The sequence below is a fragment of the Amblyomma maculatum genome, chromosome 7 (genome assembly GCF_055883805.1).
Source record: "Amblyomma maculatum isolate TAMU_Amacu chromosome 7, ASM5588380v1, whole genome shotgun sequence".
Lineage (NCBI taxonomy): Eukaryota > Metazoa > Arthropoda > Arachnida > Ixodida > Ixodidae > Amblyomma > Amblyomma maculatum.
Window position 1 is genome coordinate 35,740,419 of NC_139350.1, and position 22,834 is coordinate 35,763,252.

At 47.3% G+C, this 22,834-nt stretch overlaps 1 protein-coding gene across 1 annotated transcript in view; it reads right to left on the bottom strand.

The window, feature by feature from the left end:
- Positions 1-21,609, bottom strand: part of LOC146182972 (dnaJ protein homolog 1-like) — a 147,404-nt gene extending 125,795 nt beyond the window's left edge. The window contains exon 1 of the mRNA XM_084608996.1: positions 21,314-21,609. Within this exon, the coding sequence (XP_084465122.1) occupies positions 21,314-21,440 (127 nt within the window). The 5' untranslated portion in view covers positions 21,441-21,609. The remainder of the gene's footprint in view (positions 1-21,313) is intronic.
- Positions 21,610-22,834: the final 1,225 nt, after the last annotated feature.

Here is a 22,834-nt window from a genome sequence, read left to right on the forward strand (position 1 = left end):
AGGAGACGGTCCCTGCTCAGTTTTGTGCCACACTGTGGCACCAGCGTTTGCAGAGGATTCAGAACTACCGGGGCGGAGCCACGCTAAACGTCACTGGTAATTGGACGATTTCGTATACTCGTCACGATTGACGTCTCAAGGCTGCGTCACAGCACCGTAATTTTGACGTCACGCTCACAAACTTGTGAGCGGAGTCAGTAATTCCGCCCCAGCAGACGCTGCGCTTCCGCCATACTTACAGCGCTCCTTGCGCGCTCAGTTTCGGTTGCGTGCAGAAAAAAAAGTCGGATTTTACACAGCTGCTTGGCTGTAGAAAAACGAGTTTTTCTTCGTTGCAAAAACTGATTTGGTATCGTGTCGTCCGCGGTATCAAACTGCCCATTGTAACTAACAACTCAACTACGATAATTTAAAAGCTATTTAGTGGTATTGTGAGGCAGAAGAACGCACCAGCAAATTCACCTTTTTACTTCAGGTAGGCCGAAGCAGCAGCTACCGACTAGCCACAGCTTAGCAACACTTCGTCTTCTTCGCACGACCCGATGACCGATGATGATTACGCTGAGATGAAGATGAAGGTCACTCACAGTGCTTACAACATTCCCCCTCCCGAACGAAAGCGACCATCCTGGTCGCAAATTAAATCTTAAGGTCGGCGGTTAAAGGGTTTCAAGCGCGACACGTGCACAATCTCGGTGCCGCGACACCGACGATCGCGAACAGGCGATGCAGGTGTGATGAGATAGTTTACAGGGGAAGTTTGTTCCAGAACCGTGTACGGGCCAATAAAACGGCTCAGAAACTTTTCACACAGGCCGGGGATGCGAGTAGGTGTCCAGAGTAGCACTTCGTCTCCAGGGCGGAAAGACACTGAGCGATGAGTCGCATCATACGTGCTTTTCCTGGAAGCTTGAGTGGCTTCAGTTTGAAGGCGGGCACGATCACGGCAGTGGGCGATACGAGACACGAACTGTTCGTGGGAAGGCGCGGCAGAAGGAGTAGAAGCTGTGAAGAAAGATGCTTCGAGGGAGAAGGTAGGATGGCGGGCATAAACAAGAAAAAACGGAGAGTAGGTGGTGGTTCGTTGAACGGCAGTGTTGTAGGCGAAGGTTACAAAGGGGAGTAAAGAGTCCCAGTTGTTGTGCTGAGGGTGAATGTAGGTGGATAGCATATCAGAAAGGGTGCGATGAAAGCGTTCTGTGAGGCCATTGGTCTGAGGGTGGTAAGGAGATGTAGTTTTATGCACCGTGCCTGAAGCATTAAGCACTGCGGCGAGGACGGTGGAGAGGAACGACTTGCCACGATCGCTAAGGAGGAGGCGAGGGGCGCCGTGGCGAAGAAGTATGGTGTGGAGGAAGAAGTTGGCGATTTCGGAAGCGGAGCCGGAAGGAAGTGCTGCGGTTTCAGCGTATCGGGTGAGGTGGTCAACGGCAGTAACGACCCAGCGGTTGCCAGCTGGAGTCAAGGGCAGGGGTCCATACAAGTCGATTCCGACGACTTCGAAAGGTGTGGAAGGACATGGGAGAGGTTGCAAGAGACCGGCAGGAGGCGACGTAGACCGCTTGCGTCGTTGACAAGGGATGCAAGACGCTACGTATTTTAATACTGAGGTTGAAAGGCCAGGCCAGAAGAAACGACGTTTGATGCGGTCGTAGGTTTTGTGGTACCCAAGGTGACCTGCGGTGGGGTCGTCGTGAAAGGCTTGTAGAACTTGAGGACGCAGGGAAGAAGGAATTACGGGAACCCATGTGTGGCCCAGTGGGCTGTAGTTGTGCCAAAATAATGTGCCATCCTGTAACTTGAAATTTTTGAGCCGACGACGGAGACGGGCATTTGGAGGTCTAATAACACCGCTGAGACTATCAATCAGCTTTTGACAGTAAGGGTCAGCACTCTGGTGGTGAGCAAGATTGCAGTGTATATCTGGCATGGGAGCAATAGAGGCGGCGCTCAAAGACTGCATAACTGTAGGGTTTAAATGGCTTGACTCCGTTGGGACAGGAGAGGAATGCGAGGACATGGGTTGCGACGGCAAAGCAATAGGGCAACGAGAGAGAGCGTCGGCGTCCTTGTGCTTCTTGCCCGATTTGTAAGTGACAGTAAAGTCGTACTCTTGAAGGCGGAGGATCCACCGCCCGAGACGACCGGACAGATTTTTCAAAGTGGATAACCAGCATAGGGCGTGGTGGTCAGTGACGACTGTGAAGTGACGGCCGTACAGGTAAGGACGAAACTTCTGAACAGCCCAGACGACGGCGAGACATTCTTGTTCGGTAATAGTGTAGTTTTGTTCCGCAGAAGTCAGAGTTCGGCTCGCATAGGCAACAACATTTTCTGTAGAGGTGTTTTGGCGTTGCAGAAGGACAGCGCCAATGCCATGGCTACTGGCGTCGGTGTGCAAAATTGTCGGTGCTTTATCATCAAAATGGCAGAGGACGGGACCCGAAGTCAGAGCACGCTTCAGAGTTTCAAATGCTTCTTCGCAAGCAGGAGACCAGATGAAAGGCGTGTCGTTGTGAAGAAGCGCATGTAAAGGTGAGGCAATAGAGGCGAAATTGCGGATGAATCTGCGGAAGTATGATGCCAAGCCGAGGAAACTGCGGAGATCTTTGACCCGAGTTGGACGGGGAAAGTGCAGCGCAGCAGCGATTTTTTCAGGGTCAGGCTTAATTCCTTCGCTGCTTACGAGATGGCCAAGAACTTTAATGGATTTTGATGCAAAACGGCATTTCTTCGTGTTTAGCTGTAGGCCAGCGCTGGAAAGTGCTGTCAAAACTTCATCGAGACGAGTAAGGTGATCAGGAAATGACGAAGAAAAAATGACGATGTCATCTAAGTAACAGAGACATGTTTTCCATTTGAGGCCACGGAGAACTGTGTCAATCATACGCTCGAATGTAGCAGGAGCGTTGCAGAGTCCAAAAAGCATTACATTGAATTCGTATAAACCGTCCGGTGTTGCAAAGGCGGTCTTCTCTTTATCATCTTCATTCATGGGGATCTGCCAGTAGCCTGATCTTAAGTCAAGGCTGGAGAAAAATTGGGCACCTTGCAAACAATCGAGGGCGTCGTCAATTCGAGGGAGGGGATACACATCCTTACGAGTTATTCTGTTTAGAGCACGGTAATCTACACAAAAACGAACCGAACCGTCTTTTTTTTGCACTAGCACAACAGGCGATGACCAGGAACTAGACGATGGGCGTATGATGTTGCGTGCAAGCATGTCAGCAACATTTTCCTGAATAACTTTGCGCTCGGTTGGAGAAACACGATAAGGCCGGCGTCTAACTATGCTTGATCCGTCGGTGAGTATGCGATGCGTTGCTGCAGCGGTTTGACCCAGTGTGCCGGAATTGACGTCGAACGAGTCTGCGTGCTTGTTCAATACAGCGAGCAATGCGTCTGTCTGGTCTGTTGTCAGGTCGGTGCTGATCGTGTGGCGAAGTGCTGCACTGAGCGAGGCAGGGGATGAATCAGAGCGATCGGAGGTGGAAATGGGAAGAAGTGTGACAGGCTGGGCGGAAGCAATTGATGCAACAGTAGAGTCGCGTCGCAGAAGAATGGGCTCTGATGTGGTGTTGAATGCGGCGAGAAGAGAAGAACCGCTGGAGAAGCGAAGAAGGGACACGATGATGATAATACCTCTTGACAGGAGACGAGGGCTGGGTGTAATCAGGACGTCGCCATCGGTGAGGGCGTCAGAAGTCACAGATAGAATATCTTCGTTGCCCGGATAGAGGACGTGATCGGCAAGCATAACTACACGGGAAGAAAGTGGTTCTCTATCGGCAAGAATGTTGCATTCAGTGACTTCAATAGTGGGAGGGGAACACGTAATGACTGCTGAGGCGTTTTGGAGGAAATCCCAGCCGAAGATGAGTTGATGGACACAGGAGGATAGGACAGCAAACTCAATGAAGTGCAAGATGCCATCAATGGTGACTCGGGCTGTACACGCTCCACAAGGGTTAATATTCTGTCCATTTGCAGCACGTAAAGGAGGACCGGTATAAGGTGTGCGCACTTTTCGCAGTTTTAAACACAAGTCAAGTTTCATAATAGAAATAGCGGCGCCGGTATCAATTAAAGCTTCCAGTTCATGTCCCTCAAGGAATACAGTCAACATGTTTGATGGGAGCAGAGGAGGAATTGGAGCGACGACAGGCGGTGCAGTTTTACCTCCGGAAACTGCACAGGTTAGTTTTCCGTTTGGCGGGCAGAAGCTGAAGATGGAGGGCGAAGGGGCGACGAAGTCCGGCGAAAGGGTGACGGGGAGCGACGACGCGATGGCCGTGCTGTCCTAGACCGGTCAGGAGAAGTCGACGAGGAGGAAGAGGGACGGAGGTCATTATCGGTGTAGTACTGGCGAGGAGGAAGCTGGTAGGCGTCGTCACGTCGAACGTACCCATAGCTCGCACGCTCATCTCGCAGTCGTCGGCGACAAACGCGTGTTACATGGCCGCGGATTCCGCAGTAGAAACATACTGGACGAGGTGGGAGAGGCCGCCAATTACCATACACCGGTGGTCGCGGGGACAGGGCGGCGAGGCTGGGTGGGACAGGCGCGTGATGGACAGGAGGACAAGGAGGAGGAGCCGCAGTGACTTCAGCATACGTCGGAACGTAGGGAGGGGCTGGTGGTTCTGTAGCCATGGGACGATTGAGTGAAGTAAGCTCCTCCTTGATAATGCCACGCAACCCAGTAGATTGAGCAGGTGGGCGTGAGAAGGCAGGAACCGACGAAATATCATTGTGGAGCTCTTCCCGTATTATAGATCGTATGATGGTGCGCAGATCAGTTTCGGGAATTTGGCTCGGATCCCAGGTGTTGTTGAGGCGGCGCGACTGTAGATAGTCAAGTCGCTGGCAAGTGGCACGAATGTCTGCCACCGTGACGGGATTTTGGGCAGCTAGAGCTGCGTAGGCAAAAGAGCCAATTCCTTTTAAAATATGTCCGACACGTTCAGCCTCGACCATGCCATTGTTAACTCGCCGGCAAAGGGCGAGTACGTCCTCAATGTAGGATGTGTATGTCTCTCCTGGAAGCTGCACACGGGTCTCTAGCTTCTTTTGAAAAGAGGCCGGACCAGCACCAACAGTTCCAAATATCTGGCGGATCTGTGTCGTGAATTGAGGCCAGTCAGGAATGGCGTCCTCATGGTTGAGGAACCACGTCTTAGCCACGTCACTCAGGTAGAATGAGACGTTGAGTAGCTTCATAGAAGCGTCCCAACCGTTAAAAGCGCTCACCCGATCGTACTGTTGTAGCCAGTCTTCGACGTCGTCACCGCGGAGACCGGCGAAAACCGGAGGGTCGCGCTGACGTGAGGTAACTGACCAAGTTGGGTGGGTCAAATGGTGCTGAGCAAGTGCACCTTGGGACGTCAGTGGTGCAGAGGTGGCATGGGCAGCCGTGGGATGCCCATCGGTAGCTACAGGCGCCGGAACGGTGAGAGCAGTGGGATGTGACTGCGCCATGGCGGTTGATGTGCCGCCAAGAACACGACCGGAACGGAGCTCCAGGGGGTGCCGCGTTGAGGACGCTGGGATCAGGAGGCACCTCCACCACTTGTGAGGCAGAAGAACGCACCAGCAAATTCACCTTTTTACTTCAGGTAGGCCGAAGCAGCAGCTACCGACTAGCCACAGCTTAGCAACACTTCGTCTTCTTCGCACGACCCGATGACCGATGATGATTACGCTGAGATGAAGATGAAGGTCACTCACAGTGCTTACAGTATTTATGTTAATTACACTCATATTTAGAGGTGTTTTGCAGCAGGTTATGTCCGCTGGAGCAGAGAGTGTTCCTGCAAATATTGTTTTTCTGTTTTGAGTCTACTATTTTTTAAAGTTACTTAGAGTCTTCCAAACAATTTGTATATACAAACCTTACATATAAAAAAACAACTTACACAAAATGGACACGCGTAGACAGACAAGAACGCTACAGAATACATTCGAAATGGGTGCGAAAACACTTGGCATATTAAGACTGCACGTTCATTACATACTCAGCAAAGTAACGGCCCTCTCATCCATTGATTACGGCTTGAAATTCCCACGAAAATTAAAAGCAAACCAAGCCCATTGTTCCGAGAACGAATGGCATTTGTTACCGGACATCAGCGATATAGCCCAGAAAGGATTGATGTAATTCACGAAAAAGCAAATAATATAGACTTACGAAAGCCGTCGGCACTCATCAATGTTTGCTGCTGTCAGAGAAGAGAGTTTATGTTAACTTTTGCATCTCTAATGGTAATAGTGGTTGTGCTGCAATATTTTACGATGACTAGAAGTAGGGCACCATGATACTGACAGGCAGTAGCGTGCGAAAGAAATGAACGGACCTTTTCAAGTAGCCCTACTGCGCATGCGCGAAGCACTCTCGCCTGCTCTGTTTCCCATGCGAATACGGGGGGTGGAGGGTGGGGGGAGTTCGCTGCACTTACTTGAGATGTCTCTCGCTTCATCGATGTGGCAAACTGCTGCACAATAATTGCGCCCAGTGCTGGCATCCCTTCGGAATGCAACACATTGCATTGTCCCCACCTCCCGCAGCTAACCTCAGGTGAAAAGACAGGCCAGGTTCACCAGAATCCCATGTCATGGGTGTACAAAGGGTGGGGGGTTGGGAGAGTGTCACAGTGTGTCCACAGATAACTAAAGCGTTTCTGCCCAGGCTATGTGAGACCAGCCTCAACTACTGCCTGGAAAACAATCATTTCTTGGCAGTCTGTCCCATCAAATGCAATTCGCCTGGCGGTCGCAAGAGGAGTGCACTGCTGGCAAAAGGCCCATTGCACCAACGCCTTTCCTCAAATCACTACATAAACCTTTTATTGCGGAAGCAGTGCTACGCCAGGTCTAACTGCTCGTCTCTGTGTGCCGTGTGTATAAAGGAGGCCATGGTAGTGTTCGTGGTCCCTCGTGATGTTTGGATTCACGTTACCCCTATGCCACGGGCAGGAGCTTCCAACTCGGGTCGCTCCTTTCATATGGGAGGGTGATATCAGAATCAGCCTGCCAAATAAATTTGCATTCTCGGTACCCTTACTACACTCAGGCACGTAGAGGTATAATGTAGCAGGCAAAAGAAGCTTCCGCCGTTGCTTTCGCAATTCCGCTAGGGTTAACCAGAGCTAAGCCACAACTAAATTTTGGAGACCCGAGCCCCAAAACGTTACGTGAGGTCGAATTAAATTCCCGGAGGATGGGGCCTACCCTTCAATTTCTGAAGTAGCAGGGTGAAATACCTCTTCCATGATTATTCCTATTATCCGTCGTGTGAACGCCAAGGTCAAAAGAATGGTAACAAGGATCCGACCACACGTGGGCCAACCTTAGACCTCTAGTGGAAGAACGGCATTTTTCGAGAATCAGCAGTCGTCGTATGAATCAGCTTTTAGATGGGCACAGCTCGGCGGTCAGGGAAAGGGTTCCTAGCGGTCACATTCCTGGCAGTGAATTGTCCGCCGTACTTCGACATCTTTTTTAAATTGTTTGACATTCTTTGGAGGAACTTGTTCGTTTCACCGGGGTAGCGCGCCGAGCACTCCAATCAGAGAATCAGAAAATTGTGCGAACAGCCCGCTGCGGGCGGAGGAACAAGTCATCCGACGTCACTGGCTCCCCCCATCCGCGGGCGACGGACGAGGCGCTGAACGACGTCGCGGAGCGGCCGCAGGCGCGCCGCTAGTACCTCTCCTTGCGGCTCCACCACGGCAGAGGAAACTGGCAGGCAACAACATTCCAAGCCAACTACTCCGCACTGTTGAATAGGGTGCCTCAATGGAGCGGAAGGCGAGAGCATCCACGCACTCTATTGACTCTACAAAAGCGTCCCCACTACATTAAAAAAGAAACGAAAATACCATTGTTGCCCCCACTAAGAAGATGTAGTTCTGTTACAATAATAGCAGACAACCCCCATAATAATAAGATAGCATTACTTCGCTATGTTCATAGATTTCTGTCCCCAATCGATAGAGGGTGACGTAATGTTGTGCCCGAAAAAATACTCATGCCAAAAAGGCAATTAGGGACAAAAATGGAAAAGTAAAGGCGAAAACAGTCTCATTAGCGAATGTCTTGGTGTCACATGTGAATATATTAAATACTAAAATAGTTAATTAAATCAGTCAATTAAGATGACGTCAAGGATGTGACGTCACAAAACATGAATTCGAGAGAAAAAGAGGCATATGAAGGCAATTTGAAAGTACCAAAGACTAAATTAGGTAATTAAGGCAATCAATTAGGGTGACGTCAAACCTGCGACGTCGCTCAACCGGACGTAGAGCCGAAAAAAGGCATTGGAAGGGATTGGCGCGCAATTTCAAAGTACCAACGACTAAAATGACTAAATATGAAGGGAATTAGGCAACTAGAAGCAACCAACAGCAGCATCTGTGCTTTCGCATTACTAAAATGCAGATTCTGCAGTGCTCTTTCATTTTTTTTTTTTTTTTTGCTGTTGAAGGATCCTGCGCATCCGTAACAGGGGTAGTGAAGCCGTGAACAAATTTTGCTTTGGAGAAAGGTTTGAATGTGTGAGAAACATATTTTCCCAGCACCAAATTGTTACATTAATTATAACATATTACACATAGATCAACGTACTTCACCAGTAGCACAATAAAATTCATTTTCGTCCAAGTGCTACTGCTGCCTCCCGAGCAAACTCGTTTCTAACCAGAGGAGTACACCAGTTAGCACTCTATGAAAATTCATGGGACAGTTCATGGGGCATTCTACATCCTTTTAAATGTCTACAGGGCAATTTTACAAGGCACCATATTTCACATATAAGATATATATGCGAACTATACATATAAAAGAACAAATTACACAAAATTAACACGCGTAGAGAGACAAGAACGCTACAGAATACATTCGAAATAGACGAAAAAACACCTAGAATATCAAGACTGGAGGTTATGCAAAAGAATAAAACGTATATTTCATTAGATATTCTGAAAAATAGCGGCACTCCCATAATTTGATTATGGCTTAAAATTCACACGAAAACCAATAGCAAACCAATACCATCGTTCCGAGAAGAAATAGCATTTGTTACCGGACGACATCAGCGATATAGCCGAGAAAGGAATGATGCAATTCATGAAAAAGCGAATAATGTAGACTTACGAATGCCACCGGCAGCCATCAGTGTTTGCCGCTGTCAGAGAAAAGAGTTTATGTTAACATTTGCTTGTTTAATGGTAACACTTAATGACACGCAAAATCGTGAAGCGTTCCACATTTTTTTAGCCAGCCTTGCTAAGAACAAAGCTAGCGGAATTGATGGTATTCCAGCTGAGTTGCTTCAAAACCTCAACCACGACGCTGTTAACACACTGCATACATTATGTCAAAAGATTTGGACAACCCTGCAGTGGCCACAGGATTGGAGGAGGTCAGTTTACATCCCCATTCCAAAGAAAGGCAGTGCCAAAGATTGTTCCAACTACCGCACGATCGCGCTTATTTCGCATGCTAGCAAGGTGATGTTAAAAATCCTGCAAGGTAGGCTGCAGCAGTATGTGGATCGGGAGCTTCCGGACGTGCAAGCTGGGTTTCGCAAGGGCAGAGGAACTAGAGACCAAATTGCCAACCTTCGCTGGATCATGGAAAAGGCAAGAGAGTTCCAGAAACCCATTTACTTCTGCTTTATTGATTATGCGAAAGCGTTTGACTGCGTAGATCACAGCAGATTGTGGCAAGCTCTCCAAGAGATGGGAGTTCCAATTCACCTCATCTGTCTCCTCAGGAACCTTTATGAAGGGCAAGAGGCCACAGTCAGAACTGGGCATGGTCTTACTGATTGGTTTCCGATTGAGAAAGGGGTGAGGCAAGGCTGCATACTGTCGCCCTGCCTATTTAACCTATATGCAGGGTGCATCATGAGGAAGGCCGGTCTGGACGAGTCTTCAGCTGGAGTGAAGATTGCTGGAAAACGTATCAACAACCTTAGATATGCGGATGATACCACTTTAATGGCAGAAAGTGAAGTGGAACTCAAGAGACTTCTGATGCGCGTACTAGAAGAGAGAGAAGTTTGGGCTTAAACGGAACATTAAAAAGACGAAGATCATGGCGTCTTGCCCTATCAAGTCCTGGAGCATCAATGGACAAGAAGTGGAAGCTGTGACAGATTTTCTGTTCTTGGGCGCCAAGATTACCTCGGAAGGAGACTGCAGCCATGAAATTAGGAGACGCCTGCTTCTGGGAAAGAGAGCAATGGTTAGCCTTGACCGCCTAGTAAAGAGCAGAGACATTAGTCTGCCAACCAAGATCCGTATAACCCGTGCTATGGCCTTTCCAGTTGTGATGTATGGATGCGAGAGTTGGACTGTGAAAAAGGCTGACCGCCGAAGAATTCACGCGTTTGAATTGTGGTGCTGGCGAAGACTCTTGAGAGTTCCTTGGACTGCCAGAAGATCAAATCAGTCGATATTGTCGACCATAAACCCTGACTGCTCATTGGAGAGTCAAATTCCAAAGTTAAAGCTCAGCTACTTTGGTCATCTGATGAGAAGAGAGGAGTCACTGGAGAAAGATTTGATGTTGGGAAAGGTTGAGCGTCGCCGGAGAAGGGGTAGGCAGCGAAAGCGATGGTTAGATGGCATTCTCGAGGCATTGCAGATGAAGCTATGTGATGTTAAGAAGATAGTGAGAGACCGGAAAGCATGGCGTGACATGGTCCATAGGGTCACGAAGAGTCGGACACGACTGAACGCCTGAGCTGAGCTGAGCTGAGCTGGTTACGCTGCAATATTTTACGACGACGAAGAGCAAGGCACTATGATGACAGGCAGTAGCGTACGACAGGAATGAACAGTTTACAAGTAGCGCTACTGCGCATGCCCGAAGCCCTCTCGTCTGCCGTTTCTCCCAGGATGCCATGCGAATATGGGGGAGGAGTTCGCTGCGCTGGCTTTTCCCCGACACCACGTCCTTCGCCTCATGGATGCGTTAAACTCCTGCACAATGATCGCGTCTAGTGCTAGCATCTTCTAGGCCTTCCGAATGCACATCATTGTCCCCGTTTCCGCTAGCTCACATCAAGCAAGAAGACAGGCCAGGATCACCAGAATCCTATTGTCATATGTTTACATGGGTAGGAGGAGAGTGTCAGTGTGTCCACAGATGACTGAGGAGTTTCTGGCCAGGCTATGCTAGACCAGCCTCAACTACTTCTTGGAAAACAAACATCACTTGATAGTCTGTCCCGTCAAACGTACTTTGCCTGGCGGCCACGACATGTGCGCGCTACTGGGAAAATGCCCATCGCACCATGCAACAGAGTTGAAAGTTGGGTCAGTTGGTACATGTTCTTTAAGAAAAAAACCACTCAACAGACGAAGAACAAAGTGTGAGCATCGTCGTCCTCTTCGTCCTTCGTCCTTTGACTGCTTTTTTTTTTCAAGAAGAATGCACGGTCATCTTCTCTCAAGTCACTAGATAAACACTTTTGGAGACCCGAGCACCAAACCTTCATGCGAGGCAGAGTTCAATTCCTGGAGGATTGGGCCGGGATTTCAACTGCTGAAGTAGCAGGTTGAAATACCCTATCCATGATTTTTCCTATCATCGCCTCCTGTGAATGCGAAAGTCGAAGGAGTGGTAAGAATAGTGCGACTGCACACGAGGGACATCTCTAGACATAGACCTCTAGTGGAATAAAGTCATTTTTTGAGGACCAACAATCGTCGTATGAATCAGCCTTTGGCGACCAGTGTAGTGGTTCCTTGGGGTAACATTCCTGGCTATGAATTGTTCGCCTTGCTTCGACCTTTTTTCATTTGTTTGACACTCTTAGGGGAAACTCCGCTTCACTGGCGCAGCACGCAGAGCAGTCCAACCAGCGAATCAGATAATAGTGCGTCATTTGCACACCTTACTTTCAGAGAACCTCATTTCAGATATGAATGCAAATGCGTGCTTGGACCAGAAGTGGAATCATTCACATTTTGGTTAGAGCTCTTTCTGGTTTTCGATGATACTTTAAATGAAGGAATTGGGGTATCCGTTTTGGGGGAAATCAGAGACAAGACTATACTTTCGCTTCTTTTTTCTTCGTTCAAGTGTATGTTCCCGCAAGGAGCATAGTCCTAGTTGTTAGGTCTGAGTAGTGGAGTAGTTAAATGGTACCAACCTTTGTTGGTTTGTTTCTGTACAGGGAGAACAGTGCGCATTATTCGCACCATGTGTATGGAACGTCGAGAAATGCAAGGATTCTATGGTGTGCAAACATCGTGCAGAACAGGAGCAAAAAAAAAAAAAACCAGGACACAAGGAACACATAGGAACAGGACTAGAGCAATATTCCTATGTGTTCTATGTGTTTCTATGTGTTCCTTGTGTCCTGGTTTTTTGCGCTCCTGTTTTGCACGATGCTTCACCGACTCGCCCACACAAACATACTAATCTGTGCAAAGTTTATTTGAAAAGATTTCGCCACACAGAAGCAACCCTTTAAGTGACAAAAACAATTTTGAGAGGTGACAAAGGGTGGAAAACGAACCTGCGTAGCAGTTCCTGTGGTTTACTTTAAAATTTGAATTTTAAAATTTAAAATTTGTGGTTACATTAAAGTAGCGCAATGGCCGTCGAGATCGAGCAGTCACCGCCTTGCGGCGTAGCGGTGAACCCTACTACGCGTCGTGAGCCAGCCAGAAATAATTTATGTGCGAGTGTGCGGCCTGTATAGACGCTTTGCGAAAACCTGGAAGTCAGCTCCTCTGTACAGGAAAAAAACCCTTCACCACAGTTGTCAAACCTGATTTGGGGGTGTGCAGTTCAGGTTACGTCAGTTTCCTGCACCCTTCTCCCTAGTGTTGCGTCCGCAATTATGGGAAGGCAGTTCCCGGCAAGTGCCATTCATATCGCCTCCCTCGCCCCCTACCTCCCTCTGGTTTTCTATAGCTCGCCAGGTGTGTGCATTACATCAGGCTTGACACTGAAGCATTCTGAGCTGCGCCCAGTTTCTTCCCCAAAAACAGGTTTGGCCGCCATGGTGAAGGGGTCTCCGCTTAGCAGAGAAGATTATTTCCAGAGTTTGCAAAGGGAACATGGCGTTTTTTTCTCTTCATTTCGCGGTTCTGGTGCGCTTTTACTTACATATCTACACCTTGAAAAAGAAATTTGAGCAGGCGATCCCCCCTCCCCCAATCACGCTCCATTAAAAGAAATAATTGTCCATACTGAGTACGTCAGGCCGGATAACGACATCATCCGTCGGTCTTCGACTCTTGAGATCATTTGACGCAAAACGCTGCCGTCAATTCAATTTAAAGCAAAAATATTCTTCACGAACGTGTTTAGAACACACACGGGCACGTTTCCGTGGCTGGAAGTCTGTTCCCGCTGATCGAACTGCTTCTATTCAGCACGGTCTCCCAGAAATCGTACATTACCCTTTCTATTTGATATAGGCCACAGCTACTGATCGCAGACTGGTGAATAGCAGAATGCAATTTTTTTTTATTCGAGAAGTTTGACATAAAACATAATTTGAGAAAGAAGGAATGGAATGCTGGAGATAGAAAGTTAAAAGAAGGAGTAATGTCCAGTTTTATGAACCGGCCATTGTAGCTTTTGGGTAAAGAGGGCGAGCGCGTGCCAGTACCGGGAACATGGAGGTGGTTTGGTTTGGTTTGTGAGGTTTAACGACCCAAAGCGACTCAGGCTATGAAAAACGCCGTAGTGGAGGACTCCGGAAATTTCGACCACCTGGGGTTCTTTAACGTGCACTGACATCGCACAGCATATGGGCGCCTTGCTTTTCGCGTCCATCGAAAAGCGGCCGCCGAGGCCGGGATTCTATCCAGCATCCTTGGGAACAATAGTCGAGCGCCGTAAACACTGCGCCACCCCGGCGGGGCAACATGGAGGTGCATTCCCCTCTTACGACACCTGCAGTGAAGCCGGCGTTGGCGTCGCAGCACGTGGAAAGTGCTTTGGAGTCTCCCCTTAAACAAAAAGAGCACTCTTGACACACGGTGGTGGCGCAGCTGGTGCAGGTGCTGAGCCACTGGCAGTGACTCCGGCACTGAACGTGTCGCCCTTCCGCCATGTTTCAACTGGGGAGGGGGGAGGGAGGGGGGCGCTCTGCCACTATATCTAATTATCTCGCTGAATTCCTCTCGAAGGTAGCTGCTAGAGACCGAAAATGTAGAAATGGTAAATCATGTGAGGAGCGCCTCTAAGGAAGGCTCGTGCCCGGTCAAAATACAGTGCGAGTCGCGCGCGCGGCGCATTGCTGAGGGCGTACGTTTGACGTACGGCATCCAGTTTATTCTACAAGGAAAAGCTATCCTTTCTTTTTGTGATATGTTAACCAGAGGAGCGCGAGTGCGGATGCTCAGAGCGATTGCCTCACCCCCAGACATTTCTTCGCACCGTTGCACGCGAGTAGTTTTTGTATTCCCGCAATTACCCCATCCCCCCAAACCTGTTCGGTTCCCCTATTCTTAAACTTGCTAATGAGCAGTTTGCCTTGTGAGTATACTTCAGACTTGTCCTATCGCTCCAGTGATGTTTTTTAAGCCTCCTCCAAGTATCGTCTTCTCCAAACCATGCAGCGAGAATTTTCCGTGCAAGACTCGTTCGGAGAACCGTGAATCGCGCACTCGGCGCATTGTGACATTTTCAAGTCGCGCTCGCACAAGTTTGTTGCAGAAGGCCTAGTTCGGTGAAGCCCGAGGTAGGCAGCCCGCTTGGACCACGTGCTACCGTCCACGCTGTGCTGAAAGGCTGTTAATGAGCTGCTTGCTTTGCCAGCAGAGTCCAGAGGCCTTACTTGCGCCACGGCTTCTGTATTTGGATCTGTAGCTGTTGGAAGTGATGTCTGTGTATGTTTTCTTGGCAAATATGAGCAAAAGAGGAAACACCGCAGCTCAAATCTCGCGAAGATATGAAGAACCAGATGCGCGCTCCCGGGGGGTGGGGGGGGGGGGGGTCGTGTGCATCATGGAAGACAGGACAGAGAAACAGAGAACGTTGAAATACAGGTAAAGAACACAAATGCTAAAAACAGGGTTAATTCAATAGAACCATAGAGTTCCTTACACTAACTAGAGGGAAAGCTGAGGGTGCTGCACTTCAGCCACCATGGGCGCGCTAAGAATCATGGGCCGGTGTGCTACTTGTTGCGGGACAGTGTTTTTCTCGGGTACGTGGAGTGGCGTTACTGCGATGTTTCTTTTTCATCATCATCATCATTTGAAGGTGCGTATATAGACCACGAAAGCCATAGTAGCGAAGGCGCAAAAGCAGACGTCGCCAATAAATGGTTTCCGTTTCCCGAAATGCCACTAAAAACTTCCTTAAGTGATTGCACAACCATAAATATTTTCATAACGTTTTTTTTTATTTCAAAATTTGCCTATTAAGTGCGAAATATTGGTATTTGTGCTGCTCGAAACTAAGCCAATAGGAGAAAGAGCCATCGCTTACGTTGGATAAATCTCACACTGGCATTCTGTTTCTCTCTCTTTTTGTAATTTATAGTCACAATATTCAATCTTAGGACATTATTTACGGTAGAACAACGTTTATTTTTGCATTAGTTTTGGCCAAAAGTTGTAGTTCTCCACTCGGTAGCTCACCGGCCCATGATGCTTTGAGCGCCCATGGTGGCTGAACTGGCCGTCTGGAAACTCCATGTAAACGCCCATAGACGGCAGCACAGCTTTCCCTCTAGGTAAGAGTAAGAAACTCTATGAATAGAACAGAAGCCGATCCTAGACATATATAGAAAAAGGAATACTCCGATTAAGAAGGAAATCTTCTATGACAACTCAAGAGGCAGGGGCCTTTGTCTCTTGAAGCTAGATCGGGATGTATTAAAACCCTATAGGCTACAGAGGAAGTTTAATCAAGAAGATGGAACGTATGCCATGTGCAGTAGATACCCGGAAACAATTGAGCATCTTATACTGGTGTATGACAGTATCCATTCAGATGTCGATGCCTACATAGTCACTCCTGCCGAGGCCCTGGGGTTTAGAGGTAAAAAAGGAAGTGTGAATGAATCGGCAGTGGAGGTTAGCAAGAGACGGTTTGAAGATTGGTGGATAAATAGCAGGAAGGAGACACACTGAAGCTAAATTGAAATTAAACATGGCTTTTTAAAGATAACCCGGAACTAACAGGAAAGTGTTAGAGTTGACAGATTATTACAGATTATCGAAGTAAAAAAAAAAAAGTTTCAGCATGGTGATGACTATCACCGTTTTAAAGGGGATCCACTCATCCAAATTCAATAACACGGAAAGTTGAGCTAGTTTGTACATATTTTTAAGGAATAACAGTGCGGAGACGAAGGACAAGGAAGAAGACAACACCTGCGCTTCATCCAACTTAGGAAGAACAGGTTTTCGCACAGCTGGGTGGCAAAAAAAATGGAATGGCGCTCGGCTGCTGACCATCCAGCGTGAATTCGGCGACGCCGGCGAGGCTCTTTCACGCGCGGCGCGATTTCGCGCGCAAAAAGCGTTACATGTGGGCAACGCTTTCAAGCTCCATTGCGGTGCTTAAGTGGCACGGCGCTTCGTTGCTGAATTTGAGAAAGGGGGGTTCAATCGCGATGCTCAATAACAGCAAAGCTCGTCACTACATCATCACATCTATATATATATATAAATATATGATGTTGAAGGATTCTGCGCTTCCGTAACAGGGGTAGTGTACACTAATCTATTTTTGTCTAAGCGCAACTGCTGTATCCCGATCAAACTCTTTCTTTCCAAGAGAAGTAAAATAGATTCATACGGGCTGAACTTTCGCTGTTTAGATTGGGAATAAATGCATTTTTATAGTCGCGTGAAAACGATGAACTCAATTTCTTTCGGGACAGTTTTATATCCGGCACCAGCTGCTTTGCAACTAAGTAACCCTAATATTTTGCTTACCATCAGATTGATTCACTGTTCAATAATTGCAGCGATAAAAAAAAAAAAAATCTTCAGCCTCACAAAATTCCTTGCCAGAACATAACAGTGCGCACGCGCAGTTTTACGATGTTTTCGCAGCGACTGATTCGTAGCGTACACTTTAAAGATAAATCGCTCATAGTCCCATATTTTGTCAGTGTATAAAGTACTTCTTACGAAGTGAAATTTATTCGCTTTGTAAAAAATCATTTCACTGCTACTTCACGATTTATTACCATTACACACATCAGAAATCCTTTATAATTTTCTCGGTTTCAGGAACCCTTTTATAGTCATTGGCGCAGTGTCACACTATCTGATCCTCTGACAGTGGCCTCAAAAAGCATTCGCCTCGTTGTGAACTCGTGAAGCTCAATCCACTCAGCGCTCTACACGTGACCAGACAGCTTTCTGGTGCGGCAACATTTCCTTTACAGTGTCGGCGTAATCTCATTTTTGGGGATACTCGTGCGTGGTTGTCTATCCAAAGTTGACGTGCACTAACTCAACGAAAAATCGGTTAGACAGTGCGCTGTGAGTGCTACATTTAACCACCTTAATCATCGAGTCGAGTAGGATAAAATGAACCAGGCTGTGTCTCGGTTCATTCGAAACTACTGCAGGTCAGAGCACGGACTTTTTATCTGCATGGGCTTGGCACTAATTTTCCAGTCTGACACACAAATACGTCATGTACACACTGTTGAAAAGGCGATAAGAAAAATAAAGCTGTCATTAGGAAAGCGCTGCACACAAAAAAAGTATCAGATCCATCAGCGCAGTAAACCGCAAAAAGCGTCCAAAACGACGCCAGTAAATCTAAAAGAGGGGTGGTTGCGTGTCTTGTTTTATTAAAATTCGTGCTTTTTCGCAGCATGCACGGATTTTTTTGCAATATTTTAACACTCTAAACAGCAAATCGCTAAACAACTGCAGAAGAAAAGTTTATTGGACTTTTTGGAAATGGAAAGTTTACGAAGTTTAGGTGACTGGATTGCACGGCTTGGCAGACATAATTATTGCCTGCACATTAACTGACAACAGAGTATTTTGTTTGTCTACGGGAACATAAATCAGACTGAGAATGTCTGCACATGCTAGGAACATTACCTAGTCAAACGCGGAGCTCGGGTGTACGCTGTCGTATTCGCTCATATCTGCCCACGCTTTGTGTGTCTAGTCAGTCGCTTTTGTGATGGACATTTTGAAGAAAAATACCCCATGTCGGTAATAAGCTTGCATTCACCTTTTTTCCGGCATACTTAAGTCCTATGCGCTTAAATCGTTTGGTATGATTTCAGGTTGTTCGAAACGGACCATGCTATTCTTGAAATATAAAAATCAGTGGACTCGTGCATAGACTGTGTGATCATTTTTCAAGGGAAGAATTGCTAATGTGTACATGTAATAAGGAGTTTCGCGTACTTGTGCCCGATCTGAATATGGAAAACGCACAATTAACCTTTCTTCAACTAGTGCTACTGCGCGTGCGCGACGCCTCCTTAGCCGCCATTTTTAAGGGATGCCACGTGAAAATGGCGTAGTTCGTTGCACGTGCTTTTCCGTGAAACGAGAACCTTGGCGTCATCGACGCGACGTTTCCTCTGGCTCCTCTCAAGCGAGAAGACAAGGCCAGGTATGTCAGCATCCTGTTTTCATGGGTTAACAGGGTTTGGGAGTTTGCAGGAAAGGATAGGGGGGTGGTTATGTTTGGGCAACCAGCCATGCACTCAACTGCTTCTTGAAAACTAAAGATTTCTCGGTAGCCCGTCCCGTCAATCCTACTTCTCCTTGCGGCCGCAGGAGGAGTGCACTGCTGGAAAAGGGTAGGGAGCCTCAATGCAAACGATCGAGGCTCCTTAGAAAAGGGCAAGAAAAACGTCTATGTCCGGCAAAAATTGCACAGCAACAGACATCTGCCCGGATGCGCTTTTGCCCACCAAGTCTGTTTTCCTTCGGTGCACCCCCCTTTCAACATTCTTCCCCGGCGTCTCATGCCATTTACAAGGGGGGAGGGGGGGGGGGTATCGTGTTGAGTTGAGTCTACATCAACCCGACCTGACGAGCATAGAGATAGAAGGTTTTTTTTTATTGGTTCGAGTAGCGATTACGGCGGCGCCTGGCGTTCGAGAAGAAGAACTTCCATGGCATCAGATTCCGGTTTTTGTCAGTGCATCCCTCGCGTTTTTCCTACTGTTCTCCTCTGCCACTATTCCTCGACTCATCCACGACACCCCGATTCGGTCGTGTTTACATGGACCCTGTAACCGATTTTTACCGGATAACTCTACTCAGCCCGCCCCTATCGCGTCCATGGACGTATTTTACGCGAAAACTATTACAACGGTGGGTGGGCTTGCTTTGCTAGCAATAGCAGGGAAGATGTAGTTTAATGTGTACAGAGGCACCGGGGGGAACCGAACGAAGACCTAGATAAAGACTTCAGTTGAGAAGAAATCATAGCAGCACTAGCAGATTTGTGCCGCGGTACAGCCCCGAGACAAGACAAAATTACGTTCGGACTTCCAGCCAACCTCGGCACGGAGGCACTACAGCAATTTACGGATTACGTTAACTAACGTTAGCTAATGTACACTTTATTCCCAAACCCGGCAAGAAAATGAGCATTGAAAACCTATGCCCCCATATCCCCCACGTCGTGCGCAGGCAAGCTCATGGAAAAGGCAGTCCACGCGAGTCTCTCCAACTATCTAGAGAGCAACGAGCTACTGCCACACACGATGTCTGGATTTAGAGCACATCTGTCCATTCATGACTTGCTTCTACAACTCAAACGCGAAGTCGTTGATTCAGCATGCAGAAACAGTGAGCGAGCACTTCTATTCCTCGACCTCAAAGGAGCGTTTCACAACGTCAAACACTCCACAATCCTCCAGAAGCTCCAGAGCACAAACTGTGGCCAGCGGGTCTACTCATACATCTACGAGTTCCTTAAAGACAAAACTGTCCCTTCAATTGCGATAGCAATACTGCGCCACTTTTCGGCCCGTCGCGTAGTCCCGGGAAGGGTCACGTTTGACCTTGAACAGCCGCAAAGAAGACGAAGAAGATTTTGCTCTTTGTTCATGCTCGTTGTCGCGAGACAGGGCGTTATCATTTTTATTTGTTGCGTAAGATGCGCCGAGATGTATCGCGAAAGGCCCCAGGCACGCGTGTTTGTTTCTACAGTGTTCTCGGTTGCGCTAGTCACAGTTTTCGTCTCGTCTAGATGATTCAGTGACGACTTTACATTGAGCTCTGACCTGTGCACCGCGCATTCGTATAGTCTGACAACTGCCGAGCCCTAGTTGCTGCTATCGACGCCGGCGTGTTAGTTATTTTGCGGGCGCAAGTCAGTCCAATAAAGACTTGATTCCAGTCCTATACTTGTCGGTTTATTTGTCGTTTACGGCATTGTAGCCACCACGGGACAATATAGCATTGAAGCCACGACATGAAACAGACAGCATAGCGTCATTAGCATATCACCAGATTAATTACCAAAATATTATAACTTAAAACCACTGGGAATTTGATTCCTTCAGTTCATTTTACATGCAATCTCACGTCGCTTTTCAGCAGCCGTACGCTCTGCTAGCCCGAGAAGAAAGTAGTTCGGACAGATATGTTGATCTGTACTGTAAGGAGGTACAGTTTAATTTTTTTTGCTCAACAATTCAAACCAAGGAGCATATCGAGAATTAAAAGCAGCTTACTGTAGTTCTTGTGCCTTTCTGGCGAACAAGCGCCGTTGATTCTGTGAGTTTTACGGCGCTATAGCGGTCAGAGAATAACTTCCTTCTTACCACGACCACTTCGCGAGAACAGTTTCCCATGCGTCTTTTAACTCGTACAGCCCGCAACTGCTGGGCGAAAGGGCTGTCCAACCAGTGGTCGTCGCATCATTCACGATATGATAGTCAACCGTGGTGGGGTAGCCGTTAAGGCCGGCTTGCGATAGAGATGAAGAGAGTGATGGAATATTTTTCCCAAAAAGAGGTCAGACGCAGTAATGCTTTTCTCATCTTTCCGTCGCACAGCGGTAGTCATGTCGTGTTCAATCATGTTCTTTTATTCTCCACTATACGGCAGGAACCATATTTACAGGCAGCACAGCCATGCAGAGATAATCGCATCGACCATATTCTTCAAGTTTCGCGCCCATGTGTCATGCTATACCATCTTTACCAACTCAGTTTTTTTTTCGGCCGGCGACCACACCTCGGCCAAAATTGCCCATCAATATTTTTTGCTGTTCTAAGCGGTCGCATTTTCTAAATCCCATCATTTACGCAATACTAGACTAACGGATTTTTGTTTTTAGGAACATGAAGTAGACGTGAATAAGTCTTGCGATGCGTTCTTACCTGGACGACGTTGACAGACATCGACGACAGCCTCTCCTTGCGGGTTGGGAGACAAACGGCTTTGCTGCTGGAGTGGAAAGAGAGCAACAGCGAGGACGGAGTCGGTTCGCAGCTTCCCTCCTGCCATGACACCCCTGCCCACTACGCAGGAGGCGATCAAAGAAACCTGCTAACCTGCCTTAGCTGAGGAGCTTTACTAAAGCTCTGCAACGCGCGGTGTGCTTATATAGCCCGGGTCAAGTGCAAATAGCGAAAAGAATCGCGTTATGGTTATCGCAGTCCCGGGAAGAATGCGCGTGACATATTTGCACGTGAAATCAGCGCTTACATTTGGCGACGCCCGGAATTCAGACTGAGCTTGCGCGAAAAACCTATCTAACTTTGGGATTTGAAGCAGCACAGTTCCCAGCATTTTTTTTTTTTTTGAAGACTGACAGTTATCCTTTTTTTTAGTTCAAACATATTTACAGAACACATAAAAATTAGGACGAGGGTTCCATAGTCAGAAGGCTGTATACCGACACCCTCGATAGACAATTACAGCAACAGAAATAATAACACCATAGTTAGCGAATTGTTACAAGATGCAAAATATGCCAAATAAGTATTTTTACACAAAAACAAAAACAATATAACAAAGGTATTAGACCTATAAAATGCGTAAAAAATTCAGTAATTCAACAAATACATCTTCAAGTTATTCTTATATATGGGCAAGCAGATTGTTGTTTTCAGAGTTAAACATCATGGGTTCCGAAATGAAATGACTGCAAAAGATGAAGTCATTTTTTTCATAATTAGTACGATCGTTTGAGCAGAAAATTATTATTGCGCAAATCTTGTAGGATTGCAGTTTGAAAGCAGTATAAGATTAATAAACTGAAAATACAGGGTGCCATTTAATAGATTAAAGAACATGACTCCAAGCTGATACCGAGCTGGTGCGCTGATAAGATATACGATGTTCATATAATAAGAGACGAGGGTTAGTAGAAAAACAGCTGCGGGGGATAACGCGGATGGCCTGATTTTCTAAATGCTGTGCGGACGATAAATGGCTGCGGTATTTCCCCGAGCATCAATCCCGTAAATGAGACGACTATGAGCGAAAGCATTATACGAAGATGAGGGAATATAAGATGGAAAATATGGACGTGCTTTAATCGGAGCTTTGATGCCAAACATAGATACTTTTCTGTATGCGCGCACAGATAGCCAATCGAGCGGTCTTACTTCTACTGCGCTTTCTTTAACTGGAGCTAAAATAACTTAAAATTTGAGAAAAATGCCGGAAAAGCGCGAGCAGTTCTCAAACGCTATTGTTTAATTACCACGAAACTATCTCCCTCAAAATGCCTGCGATTAAAAAAAAACAAAAAAAAAAAAACAAGCCCGTGTCGGTTTGGTTTAGCAGCATAGCCGTTTGGAAGGTACTGTTGCTCGTTTAGAGCTTCCGACGCCTCTGTTGGTTTCCACGATATATTACCGTTCAGAAACGAATGGTCTCCGCTTTGTGCTATC